This window comes from Oncorhynchus tshawytscha, linkage group LG10 (genome assembly GCF_018296145.1).
Source record: "Oncorhynchus tshawytscha isolate Ot180627B linkage group LG10, Otsh_v2.0, whole genome shotgun sequence".
Classification (NCBI taxonomy): domain Eukaryota; kingdom Metazoa; phylum Chordata; class Actinopteri; order Salmoniformes; family Salmonidae; genus Oncorhynchus; species Oncorhynchus tshawytscha.
Window position 1 is genome coordinate 63033920 of NC_056438.1, and position 14084 is coordinate 63048003.

The 14084-nt window shown below is 42.7% G+C and overlaps 1 protein-coding gene across 1 annotated transcript in view; it reads right to left on the minus strand.

The window, feature by feature from the left end:
• Positions 1–4966: 4966 nt before the first annotated feature.
• The window catches only part of LOC112260603 (coiled-coil domain-containing protein 178), a 40579-nt gene continuing 31461 nt past the window's right edge, over positions 4967–14084 (minus strand). The window contains exons 19-20 of the mRNA XM_024435844.2: positions 9785–9919; positions 4967–6844 (exon numbers count right to left, since the gene is read on the minus strand). Of these exons, the coding sequence (XP_024291612.1) occupies positions 6668–6844; positions 9785–9919 (312 nt within the window). The 3' untranslated portion in view covers positions 4967–6667. The remainder of the gene's footprint in view (positions 6845–9784; positions 9920–14084) is intronic.

The following is a 14084-nucleotide window of genomic DNA, read 5'->3' on the forward strand; positions in this document are numbered from 1 at the left end:
TTTAGTCACCCATAGTCCGCAGCTTCGCGGGAATCCAGGTCAAAATAGGCTTCCTGAGCCACCCCGGTCAAAAGAGGGGCTAATGCGCTCGCCCATTCTGTGGGCGGCCACTCTTCCAAGGTGGCCGTCCTTTCGAAGGTCATGAGGAAGGCCTCAATATCATCCTCCTTGGAGAGACGAGGTAAGATGGCGTGAGCAGCCACTCTTGGCTTAACTCTAGGTTCTTCTCGTCGGCTCAGCTGTTGTTGCAGGAGTTCTATGGTTGTCTGCTGTGCCGTGATCAATTGTTGTAGTAGGGCGTTATCCATCGTTCTTGAATGGTTTCTCCGGGTCTACTGGAAGAATCTTGATTTAATCACTTATCCTTGTGTCACTCGTCCACCTAATGCCCACATTCTCCACCAATGTGAGCGGACCAAGTAATTGGGCGTCACTCTAAAGCGGGAAGGTGGAATAAACGAGTCAGGAGTAGGTCTTCTTGATTGAACACAGTTCTCTATTGAGGGCATTGGGTCAACACAAAACACTCCAACATAATCAATGAAAATCTTCCAAGGAAAAACATACTTCTTCTCCAGATGAAACAGGAACACAATAGGATTATCTTTAAACTACAACAAAAAGTCACGGGATTGTCACCGTCTTAGTGGTTCTTCCTGGATAGCTCCTCTCTCTCGGTGGCCAGCTTCCAGAGATAGTTTCCCCCCCCCCTCTCTGCTGGTTCCATTCTCTCTCTTATAGGGGAAGGAGAGTATGTCATTAGTACCGTCAGCTGTGCTTAATTGCCTCTGGTTACCTTGTCTCCCATGCCTTGTTGGGCTACTATCCATGAGCCCAGCCTGCCCTCTGGTGGTCCTTCCACATTACTTTATGCCTCGCTGTGTGTCTCACTCAAATGTCAATATGCCTTGTATACTGTTGTTCAGGTTAGTTATCATTGTTTTAGTTTACAATGGAGCCCCTAGTTCCACTCTTCATACCTCTGATACCTCCTTTGTCCCACCTCCCACACATGCGGTGACCTCACCCATTACAACCAGCATGTCCAGAGATACAACCTCTCTTATCATCACCCAGTGCCTGGGCTTACCTCCGTTGTACCCGCACCCCACCATACCCCTGTCTGCGCATTATGCCCTGAATATATTCTACCATGCCCAGAAATGTGCTCCCTTTATTCTTTGTCCCCAATGCTCTAGGCGACCAGTTTTGATAGCCTTTAGCCGCACCCTCATGCTACTCCTCCTCTGTTCTGCGGGTGATGTGGAGGTAAACCCAGGCCTGCATGTCCCCAGGCACCCTCATTTGTTCACTTCTGTGATCGAAAAAGCCTTGGCTTCATTGCATGTCAACATCAGAAGCCTCCTCCCTAAGTTTGTTTTACTCACTGCTTTAGCACACTCAGCCAACCCTGATGTCCTTGCCGTGTCTGAATCCTGGCTTAGGAAGGCCACCAAAATTTCGGAGATTTCCATACCCAACTACAACATTTTCCGTCAAGATAGAACTGCCAAAGGGGGAGGAGTTGCAGTCTACTGCAGAGATAGCCTGCAAAGTAATGTCATACTTTCCAGGTCCATACCCAAACAGTTCGAACTACTAATTTTAAAAATTCCTCTCTTCAGAAATAAGTCTCTCACTGTTGCCGCCTGCTACCGACCCCCCTCAGCTCCCAGCTGTGCCCTGGACACCATTTGTGAATTGATCGCCTCCCATCTAGCATCAGAGTTTAGGTGACCTAAACTGGGATATGCTTAACACCCGGGCAGTCCTACAATCTAAGCTAGATGCCCTCAATCTCACACAAATCATCAAGGAACCCACCAGGTACAACCCTACATCTGTATACAAGGGCACCCTCATAGACGTTATCCTGACCAACTGGCCCTCCAAATATACCTCCACTGTCTTCAACCAGGATCTCAGCGATCACTGCCTCATTGCCTGTATCTGCTACGGGTCCGCAGTCAAACGATCACCCCTCATCACTGTCAAACGCTCCCTAAAACACTTCTGCGGGCAGGTCTTTCTAATCGACCTAGCCCGGGTATCCTGGAAGGATATTGACCTCATCCCGTCAGTTGAGGATGCCTGGCCATTCTTTAAATGTAACTTCCTCACCATCTTAGATAAGCATGCTCCGTTCAAAAAATGCAGAACTAAGAACAGATATAGCCCTTGGTTCACTCCAGACCTGACTGCCCTCGACCAGCACAAAAACATCCTGTGGCGGACTGCAATAGCATCGAATAGTCCCCGCGATATGCAACTGTTCAGGGAAGTCAGGAACCAATACACGCAGTCAGTCAGGAAAACAAAGGCCAGCTTTTTCAAGCAGAAATTTGCATCCTGTAGCTCTAACTCCAAAAAGTTCCGGGACACTGTAAAGTCCATGGAGAACAAGAGCACCTCCTCCCAGCTGCCCACTGCACTGAGGCTAGGTAACACGGTCACCACCGATAAATCCATGATAATCGAAAACTTCAACAAGCATTTCTCAACGGCTGGCCATGCCTTCCTCTTCCATGCTACTCCAACCTCGGCCAACAGCTCCCCCCCCCCCGCAGCTACTTGCCTAAGCCTCCCCAGCTTCTCCTTTACCCAAATCCAGATAGCAGATGTTCTGAAAGAGCTGCAAAACCTGGACCCGTACAAATCAGCTGGGCTTGACAATCTGGACCCTCTATTTCTGAAACTATCCGCCGCCATTGTCGCAACCCCTATTACCAGCCTGTTCAACCTCTCTTTCATATCGTCTGAGATCCCCAAGGATTGGAAAGCTGCCGCAGTCATCCCCCTCTTCAAAGGGGGAGACACCCTGGACCCAAACTGTTGCAGACCAATATCCATCCTGCTCTGCCTATCTAAGGTCTTCGAAAGCCAAGTCAACAAACAGATCACTGACCATCTCGAATCCCACCGTACCTTCTCCGCTGTGCAATCTGGTTTCCGAGCCGGTCACGGGTGCACCTCAGCCACGCTCAAGGTACTAAACGATATCATAACCGCCATCGATAAAAGACAGTACTGTGCAGCCGTCTTCATCGACCTGGCCAAGGCTTTCGACTCTGTCAATCACCATATTCTTATCGGCAGACTCAGTAGCCTCGGTTTTTCTAATGACTGCTTTGCCTGGTTCACCAACTACTTTGCAGACAGAGTTCAGTGTGTCAAATCGGAGGGCATGTTGTCCGGTCCTCTGGCAGTCTCTATGGGGGTGCCACAGGGTTAAATTCTCTGGCCGACTCTTTTCTCTGTATATATCAATGATGTTGCTCTTGCTGCGGCTGATTCCCTGATCCACCTCTATGCAGACGACACCATTCTGTATACTTCTGGCCCTTCCTTGGACACTGTGCTATCTAACCTCCAAACGAGCTTCAATGCCATACAACACTCCTTCCGTGGCCTCCAACTGCTCTTAAACGCTAGTAAAACCAAATGCATGCTTTTCAACCGTTCGCTGCCTGCACCCGCACGCCCGACTAGCATCACCACCCTGGATGGTTCCGACCTAGAATATGTGGACATCTATAAGTACCTAGGCGTCTGGCTAGACTGTAAACTCTCCTTACAGACTCATATCAAACATCTCCAATCTAAAATCAAATCTAGAGTCGGCTTTCTATTCCGCAACAAAGCCTCCTTCACTCACGCCGCCAAACTTACCCTAGTAAAACTGACTATCCTACCGATCCTCGACTTTGGCGATGTCATCTACAAAATAGCTTCCAATACTCTACTCAGCAAACTGGATGCAGTTTATCACAGTGCCATCCGTTTTGTTACTAAAGCACCTATACCACCCATCACTGCGACCTGTAAGCTCTAGTTGGCTGGCCCTCGCTACATATTCGTCGCCAGACCCACTGGCTCCAGGTCATCTACAAGTCCATGCTAGGTAAAGCTCCGCCTTATCTCAGTTCACTGGTCACGATGGCAACATCCACCCGTAGCACGTGCTCCAGCAGGTGTATCTCACTGATCATCCCTAAAGCCAACACCTCATTTGGCCGCCTTTCCTTCCAGTTCCCTGCTGCCTGTGACTGGAACGAATTGCAAAAATCGCTGAAGTTGGAGACTTTTTATCTTCCTCACTAACTTTAAACAGCTGCTATCTGAGCAGCTAACCGATCGCTGCAGCTGTACATAGTCCATCGGTAAATAGCCCACCCAATTTACCTACCTCATCCCCAACTGTTTTTATTTATTTACTTTTCTGCTCTTTTGCACACCAGTATCTCTACCTGCACATGACCATCTGATAATTTATCACTCCAGTGTTAATCTGCAAAATTGTAATTATTCGCCTACCTCCTCATGCCTTTTTCACACAATGTATATAGACTATTTTTTTTTTCTACTGTGTTATTGACTTGTTTATTGTTTACTCCATGTGTAACTCTGTGTTGTTGTCTGTTCACACTGCTATGCTTTATCTTGGCCAGGTCGCAGTTGTAAATGAGAACTTATTCTCAACTAGCCTATCTGGTTAAATAAAGGTGAAATATAAATTTAAAAAAAATAAAGTGCACCTAGAGTGCCTTATTCCCCAAACAGGAACATCTTTAAACTACTGGTCTTTACAGTCAAAAGGTCAAAATGATCATAGTAAACACACACTTTCATAAGGCCAACTTGACTACCAGGTGATTCAATAAGATGCTATTCTATGGCATGGCAGTGGAAATGGAGCATGTGTTGCTAAAGTCAATGGTGATTTCAATAACAACATTTCCATCCATAGTTTTTATGTGAGTAAAGTCATACTGTATTTTTTTTTTAAACACAGCTGTGATAGAAACAGGAAGTTTCCGTACAATTTTATAAATGGCAACAGATAATTCCTTTGTTTTACATCTTTTTATCTGTAAAATGAATTATGCGAGAAATGGAAGTGGAAATGCCTTTACGCATAAATATTGATAAAATAATCATCATATCGAAGGAAACTTGGGAGTCATGCAATATGTTGTGTGGTTCAAACACTAGGACTCGGGGAAACCAAGCAGTTTATTAGGCTACAGATTCAATCATTTATGATGAACTTCACAGGGTGGAGAAAGTGCACGGTAATCTTGATGCTCATTTTCAATAAATATCGATGGTCTGATTCTGGTAACATGATGATGCCGTTTGACAAATAAAAATATTCTGGCTCTTATCCATAATAATCTCGTCATGTAGGCCTAGACCACCTGTTTCTGCGAGTTGTTGACTAGAGAGCAAGTGCTTAGACCAGAGCAGGCAAATGTTCTACTTTAATGCAACAGAGTTGAAAATGTGAAGGAAACTGATTGAACTTTTTAACATATTTTCTTTATGCAGATTTTTGAAAATTCGCATGAAAATCTTTCGCCAATTGGATGGAAACTGAGATACTGTCTCCCTCTCTCAGCTTGTTGTTTCATACTGTCCCTCTCTGCCCTGGAAGGGAGGGAATAGGCCTCGGTGTCATCAACATACAAACGTCTCTATCAACCAGAAGACTGCAGACCCGGACCAACAATATCTATCACCTGGCTGAGTGACCTGATAGGAAATCACTGTCACTACTTGAGGTGAGTTCAATAACATCTTGGCGAGAACAGATCTTACATGAATCCAATGGCCATCTCCATAGCTTAATAGTCCATTTCAGCCATAGTCTGAAATTGGCCCATCACAATAATCAAAATATAAACAATGCTGTGGTAATAATACTTGTATCACTAATATTTATGAAAGAGGAAAATAAAAACTTTTGAAGTGTGTTTAATAAATATTAATGTGTCACCTCATTATTGGGCCTATGAAGCAATGCTTAATGTTTGATGAATGCTTGATGAAATAATAAACATTTGTTTTCTCTTCCAAATAAATACTACGTGTGATTCAGGTGAGATGTGGCAAATTGAAAGCAGCGTTACCTGGGGGTTCTTCCGTTAGAAAGCCAGTTGGCTACTGCACCCCGCTACACAACATCCTTTTGTAATGTGCACACTATTTACCCCTGGAATGCTCCAGGCTAATGTCTCAATAATGTTCACTCCTTTCTCAGGTCCTTCCCACAAAGGACTTAACTAATGATCCATGGACAAAATGAAGCATTTAAATTTATTCATTAATCATTCATCTCCAGCTCATTGAAAATGCTAAACTTCCACAAAATTAAGATTGAATATTGAAAAGTGATTGAGGGAGACAGCTTTCTAGAAGAGGGAGAGAGAAAATGAGAGAGGGATAAAAAAAATGAAACAACAACAAGTGTGCTTGTCTCCTGAGAGGAAGTGTTTTGCTCGGACATTGGTCCGGGTGGTCGAGGTAGTGTACTAAGTGGTAGTTAAGGTCACGGTGGGTTTTAGTAGTCCTGATTAGATCTCCAAATCTGGAGAAGCTTAGAATTTCTGTCAACACTGCCTGTAATTATTCTCTTTTCCAATTAATGGTGACATAGATTAATTATCTGATGAGGCAAAGCCAATTGCAATCATTCACCCTGCTAAAATTAGATCAGTCCTGGCAGCAGCATGAAAGTCACCTGTTTCATTGTTATGGATCTGCTGCTGGTGAGAGAGAGAGAGAGAGAGAGAGAGAGAGAGAGAGAGAGAGAGAGGGGGGGGGGAGATAGTGAGTGAGTGAAGCGTGCTGGGGTAAGTAAGTTGTCTGGCACCAGGTGAATGTCCAATTACACTGTTATCTGAACTGTAGGCATCTTCTTCTTGTTCAACCCAATGGCATCCAGACCCGCTTGTTTGTTCCCTGCTGCTGTCTCCATCGTCGGAGCATCCTCACTGGTTGTTGAGTCATCTGCCAGAGAGTGCAGAAAGGCAGAAATGCGCCGGATTGCTTCTGACAACTCCTCCTGTTTGAATAAGAGAGCAAATAGAATCAATGAATACATTCTAATTAAGAAAACAGAGTGACGACAGTAGTCAGACGACGTTAAGTCGGGGAGATTAGAGAGGGAGAGCAGCAGCTTTGACGACAGACATACAGTAGACAAAGACAACTCTAGTGTTGATGTGATGCTTTCTCCGTTCTCTGTCTGTTTCACTACTTGCTGCTTGCTCGACGTACTGTCTAGAGATAGTGAGAGTAAGTTACGCCCAGGGTCTTGTTCTTTATTTTGTGGAAGGAGAGAGCGAGAACAAGTATAAGAGAGAGAGGCTCCTGGTTGAACCATGGTCCAGGTTCAGTGCGCCTGTGTTTTAAAAATCTCAGCATCCAGTTTTTCTATTAAACTGCCTTGCACTGTCAACCAACTTGGGAATCTGAACCGGCCTAGCCATGCAGAAATTCTCTGACTAACAATTATATCAGAAACAGGATCTTGGATTACTGTCCCTGGAGACTGGGGCTAGTGGGCGTCTGCTACTATCATTACTGGCCATTCAACAAGCACTCTGCACTGTGAGCCTCGCCGCTGTTAGCCATTGTCAATTATGCCATCCCTGGTGTAAACTGGCAGAACACAAAAACTCAACTGCCAGTTCTGGCAGCGGTGTTACAGGATGACAGCGCCCCCACCACCACACACACCCACCATCCCACACCGCCCATTGCCTCCTCCTCTGAAGCTACTGCAAAGCAAGAAAATAAGTTACATTTGGCTTCATAATGCTAGTGTGGTGGAAGTGCAGACCTGACGCCTTGGTGGTGGAAGTGCAGACCTGACTTTTCTGATCTTCTGCCAAATAGGTGGATGGATTAGTATAGTACCCAGCAGGATTCAGTCCATGAAGACTCCATTTTGGTACATTTGTTTCATTATGTTTTGTTCTGTTGGTGCGAAGTGGGAACTGCTATGAGGCCATCACCATCAGTATGTAAAATATGCATCACTGAGGGGCTTTGGTTTTAACATGAACGTTACTCGGAGGGGCTTTCTGTTAAAAGTATGCACTGCTTTATTTGTAAGTGTGTACTACTTAGAGGGTCGTTGTGCTTAAAGTATGCACTGCTTTATTTGTAAGTGTGCACTACTTAGAGGATCGTTGTGCTTAAAGTGTGTACTACTCTGAGGGTCGTTGTGCTTAAAGTGTGCACTACTCTGAGGGTCGTTGTGCTTAAAGTGTGCACTACTTAGAGGGTCGTTGTGCTTAAAGTGTGCACTACTCTAAGGGGTCTTTCGAAGGGGTGTGCACTATTCTAAGGACCCTGAGTAAGGAAGCTTAGTAAGGAAGCTGTGCGTAGTGCGTAGTAAAGCCTGCTCTAGTCTGCAGGAGCCGGGTTGGGGGTTTAATGTGAGTAGCTGCTCTGCTCTGAGGGACCCTGTGCTGGGCTGTGACGGGTGACGGTGCGCTGCGCTTCAATACACTAGCTCTTTTGTCCTTCACACTCTGCAGCTCCCTGATAGCTCCTCCCTCCTCCTCCTCCATGCTCCACTCCTCCCTGCTCTGCTCTACCCTCTGCTCTGTGTTCAGCTGCCTAGGGCCTCCCCTCCTCTCTTCGGGGCTAGACCTGGGAGACATGACTGCTCCCTCCCTCCCTGACTGACTGGCTGTAATGTCTGGCTGGATAAGACCAATCAAAAAGCATGTCGGCAATACAAAGGGGGAAGGAATGGATGGATAGGGAAATAATGACTGAATGTGTTATTGCTCACTGTGTAGAGAAGACTAGACACAGAGGGTCTGAAATTATGTCAAAACAATTCTATCTGGGAAGAAGTCTGATCGAATCAAATCAGTTGAATTATAATTTGAATTGCAATGAAGACCTAGACAAAACTTGTATTGTCTAAGTGTGTGGGACTGTGACATAGGTAATGGTAGTGCTAGCTTGGGAAAAGCCGATAGACGTGGCTGGCTGTCACACCTGGATAGAAAGCAGGGGCAAGGAAACAATGCTGAATGTAAACACCTCTGTATAAAAAATATAATGGGTGAGAGAATGTGAATGGTTCATGGTTGGATGGCACCTGCTTGCTACACTATGATGTTTGGTGAGGGTGCTACAGGACAGGACATTTGATAAAGATTCATCACTCTCCTTCTGTCCGCTTTGACCTCCTCTCACATCTCACCACATATTAGCCACCCATTATCCAGTAATTGAAGATCTCCACTTCTCCATGCACCCCTGCAGATTTAGAATTACGTGCCTACTACTTTTTCAGCAAAACATGAGAAAGGTAGCTCGGGGTTATTCAACCTAGGAACACAGGAGGGTTTGTAGTTGTACCATAGATAGTTATCCAGTAGTAACAACACAATAAACATAAGGCAGCCACACAGCCAAACGTAATGTAGTGAATAAATATGCACCCTAACAGAGTGAATGTATAGTTCTCTGGAGAGGAGAAAGGGCTAGCTTCAAATGCCGGGTCGCAGCATGTCATAGGCACTCGCACCGAAACATCGTCAATCACGTCACTGTGCCGGCGTTGTGACGACTGGATATATGGAGAAAGGGTGATGGTGGCGTGTTTAATAACTGTAGTGTGATGACGCTACAGACGGCTGTGGTGACCGGTGAATGTTTTACTGTGGGTTAGTGGACTGGTTAGTTCCCTGCCAATGGAGGCATGACGCTCAGCTCAACATGTTTTAACTTTGGGATGCCACACATGCTCAGCATTACATGAAGGCATTACATGAAGTCATTATGCTGTCATAAATTATTATACTCCCATTAAATTAATAAAATCTACTCATCCCATGAATCTTCCCAACACTTAAAAAAATGATTGTGATATACTGCAGGACTAGGCAGGCGGATTGGAGAATTGAAGAAAACCCCATTGAACTGGAATGGTTGTAATGTTGTATGTGTGTGGATTCATCCTGTGAAACATACATACCTGGACAGTTTTTATTTTCTGGTTGTTCTCGTTAGAGAGGGTCTGGAAGCGGGCCAGTTCAGCCTGGCTATAGAGGCTGCGTTGTCTGAAGTATTTCACCACAGCTTTGTGCATCCTCTTCTGCAACAAAGAAATCTAGGAGGGGGCAGACAGGGAGAAAGAAGGAAGGGAAGAGAGAAGAGAGAAAAAGGAATTGGTAAGGCAGGAGAGGAAATTAATGGCAGTGTTCAAGAAGAATGATGGAGGGGAATAGAGAAAGCAGTCAATAGCCCATTCTGCAGTACACAGGCCTGACAGGAATTTCACAGTCTCTTGGTTTCTCTGCCCACTCGTGTGCAGTCATCAGAATCCAGTCACATCTGGCTGCCAGGATGGGGGGTTAATTTTCTCTAAATGCTTCAGCAGTTTTGTTCTAGCTGAGGCAAACTCTGTGACTGCAAAGCTGATGAGTAAAATATTTCTACTTCACCCAGTTTAACTTTATATCAATCCCCTCAAGACATATTTTACACATACACACAGAGTCATGAACCCCCCACCGAAACTAGAAATTATTCCTAGTCTATTGGAAAGACATGATGCTCGCTTGCTTTATTATTTGAACACAGTTTCAAGCAAAGGGGTTTCTTTCAATTCTGATAGATGCCATTGCTTTTTCTCCCTCCATCTCTGCTTTCTTCCTGCAAAGCTTATCATTGCTTGGCAATGTGTTCCCCAGTGCATAGAGAAACTAAAGCGAATTAGCTCAGCCATCTACTGCTGAAGGACAGACAATAACAGGAATTCTCTTCATAGCGTAAAAACCTGTGTTGAGAGCTCCATCCACATAAACAAAACAATGCTTACATGCAGTGATGAGGCCACTTAAATGAACCATAAGGTAACTGGTGCTACTGGAGGAGAAATAACACATCGCAATTGAAAACCACTTTTAGGTTAGTGCTATCCTAGTAGATGGGGGTAGGTATGGTAGGTAACCATTATACAAAAAAAGGTATTTTGATATTGCCTAAAATTTGAGGAAAGTGTTGGGTTGGAACATTGAAGCATTCAGCTATGTGCAGATGATTAAAAAATGTACCAATTGTAACATTGTAACTTACTGTATAATGTCAACTAATAACAAATGCAATACATTCAGAATGTATCTTTGTGTACAATGTCTTATTACTATGGTGCTAACTACGTTTGTATTATAACAGGCCAAAGCCTATAAACCTTGGCTTGATGAGTCAGGCCAGTAGAGCGCCTTAGCAGGAGCTTCCATTGGCTCCCTCTGCTGAATATCAAACATTTTACAGGCTCTTCAAACAACTGAGAGCTTCTTCCATGTTTGGAGTGAACCAAGTCATTCCAGTACACAGTATTGCTATGGGCTGTCAAAACATGAGTGCTATGATATGATCCCACCAGTGTGCTGGGTCCTTTGAAGCTAGTCTTTCTTCTCTGGGACAGAAGCAGGTTAGTTAGCCACTATGAATAAAACCCTGTAACATTGGGTATTGAGAATAACAACTGATAGAAATTAGATTGTCAGAGGGATATGCAAATCAGAAACCAAAAAACTAAAAGGAATTACATTACATTAAATCTGTTTCTATTTAGAATGAGAAAATGAGAGATGTTGGTAGGTGGTTCTGTACTAAATGTCTATGTCTAGAGCTGAAACAAACAGAAATGGTTAAGGAAGGCTAAATACAGAGTAAAAGAAAATCAGGCTTTGATCACGAGCGTGGAGAATCCTGCCCACAGGATTTTATTTCTGCATTTTTTACTTGATAACATTCATTCAGTCAGATGAGGAATTGCTCAAGTAAAGGTATTAGTCATTTTGGAGAAACAAATAATGTCTATTGCTTATTGCCTGAAGCAGTGCATGTTTTATGTCCTGTTTAGGCTATAGAATATGGTCTTCATCTGCAATTTCTTTTAAGATCAAAGTTAAATTGCGTCCCGGACCATAAAAACCGTAACGGTTGAAATGTTGTTTTCTGTAGCTTCTCTCACAACTATTCAACACCTTTAGGAGTATACGTTGTTCTGTAGTTTTATTCAACACCTTTAGGAGTATACGTTGTTCTGTAGTTTTCATTCAACACCTTTAGGAGTATACGTTGTTCTGTAGTTTTCATTCAACACCTTTAGGAGTATATGTTGTTCTGTAGTTTTCATTCAACTCCTTTAGGAGTATACGTTGTTCTGTAGTTTTCATTTAAGACCTTTAGGAGTATACGTTGTTCTGTAGTTTTCATTCAACACCTTTAGGAGTATACGTTGTTCTGTAGTTTTCATTCAACACCTTTAGGAGTATACGTTGTTCTGTAGTTTTCATTCAACACCTTTAGGAGTATATGTTGTTCTGTAGTTTTCATTCAACACCTTTAGGAGTATACGTTGTTCTGTAGTTTTCATTCAACACCTTTAGGAGTATACGTTGTTCTGTAGTTTTCATTCAACACCTTTAGGAGTATACGTTGTTCTGTTCTGTAGTTTTCATTCAACACCTTTAGGAGTATACGTTGTTCTGTAGTTTTCATTCAACACCTTTAGGAGTATACGTTGTTCTGTAGTTTTCATTCAACACCTTTAGGAGTATACGTTGTTCTGTAGTTTTCATTCAACACCTTTAGGAGTATATGTTGTTCTGTAGTTTTCATTCAACACCTTTAGGAGTATACGTTGTTCTGTAGTTTTCATTCAACACCTTTGTATTCAACACCTTTGTTCTGTAGTTTTCATTCAACACCTTTAGGAGTATACGTTGTTCTGTAGTTTTCATTCAACACCTTTAGGAGTATACGTTGTTCTGTAGTTTTCATTCAACACCTTTAGGAGTATACGTTGTTCTGTAGTTTTCATTCAACACCTTTAGGAGTATACGTTGTTCTGTAGTTTTCATTCAACACCTTTTACGTTGTTCTGTAGTTTTCATTCAACACCTTTAGGAGTATACGTTGTTCTGTAGTTTTCATTCAACACCTTTAGGAGTATACGTTGTTCTGTAGTTTTCATTCAACACCTTTAGGAGTATACGTTGTTCTGTAGTTTTCATTCAACACCTTTAGGAGTATATGTTGTTCTGTAGTTTTCATTCAACACCTTTAGGAGTATACGTTGTTCTGTAGTTTTCATTCAACACCTTTAGGAGTATACGTTGTTCTGTAGTTTTCATTCAACACCTTTAGGAGTATACGTTGTTCTGTAGTTTTCATTCAACACCTTTAGGAGTATACGTTGTTCTGTAGTTTTCATTCAACACCTTTACGTTGTTCTGTAGATTCAACACCTTTGTTCTGTTCTAGTTTTCATTCAACACCTTTAGGAGTATACGTTGTTCTGTAGTTTTCATTCACCTTTAACACGTTGTTCTGTAGTTTTCATTCAACACCTTTAGGAGTATACGTTGTTCTGTAGTTTTCATTCAACACCTTTAGGAGTATACGTTGTTCTGTAGTTTTCATTCAACACCTTTAGGAGTTTTATTACCGTTGTTCTGTAGTTTTCATTCAACACCTTTAGGAGTATACGTTGTTCTGTAGTTTTCATTCAACACCTTTAGGAGTATACGTTGTTCTGTAGTTTTCATTCAACACCTTTAGGAGTATACGTTGTTCTGTAGTTTTCATTCAACACCTTTAGGAGTATACGTTGTTCTGTAGTTTTCATTCAACACCTTTAGGAGTATACGTTGTTCTGTAGTTTTCATTCAACACCTTTAGGAGTATACGTTGTTCTGTAGTTTTCATTCAACACCTTTAGGAGTATACGTTGTTCTGTAGTTTTCATTCAACACCTTTAGGAGTATACGTTGTTCTGTAGTTTTCATTCAACACCTTTAGGAGTATACGTTGTTCTGTAGTTTTCATTCAACACCTTTAGGAGTATACGTTGTTCTGTAGTTTTCATTCAACACCTTTAGGAGTATACGTTGTTCTGTAGTTTTCATTCAACACCTTTAGGAGTATACGTTGTTCTGTAGTTTTCATTCAACACCTTTAGGAGTATACGTTGTTCTGTAGTTTTCATTCAACACCTTTTTACGTTGGAGTATACGTTGTTCTGTAGTTTTCATTCAACACCTTTAGGTATACGTTGTTCTGTAGTTTTCATTCAACACCTTTAGGAGTATACGTTGTTCTGTAGTTTTCATTCAACACCTTTAGGAGTATACGTTGTTCTGTAGTTTTCATTCAACACCTTTAGGAGTATACGTTGTTCTGTAGTTTTCATTCAACACCTTTAGGAGTATACGTTGTTCTGTAGTTTTCATTCAACACCTTTACGTTGTTCTGGAGTATAC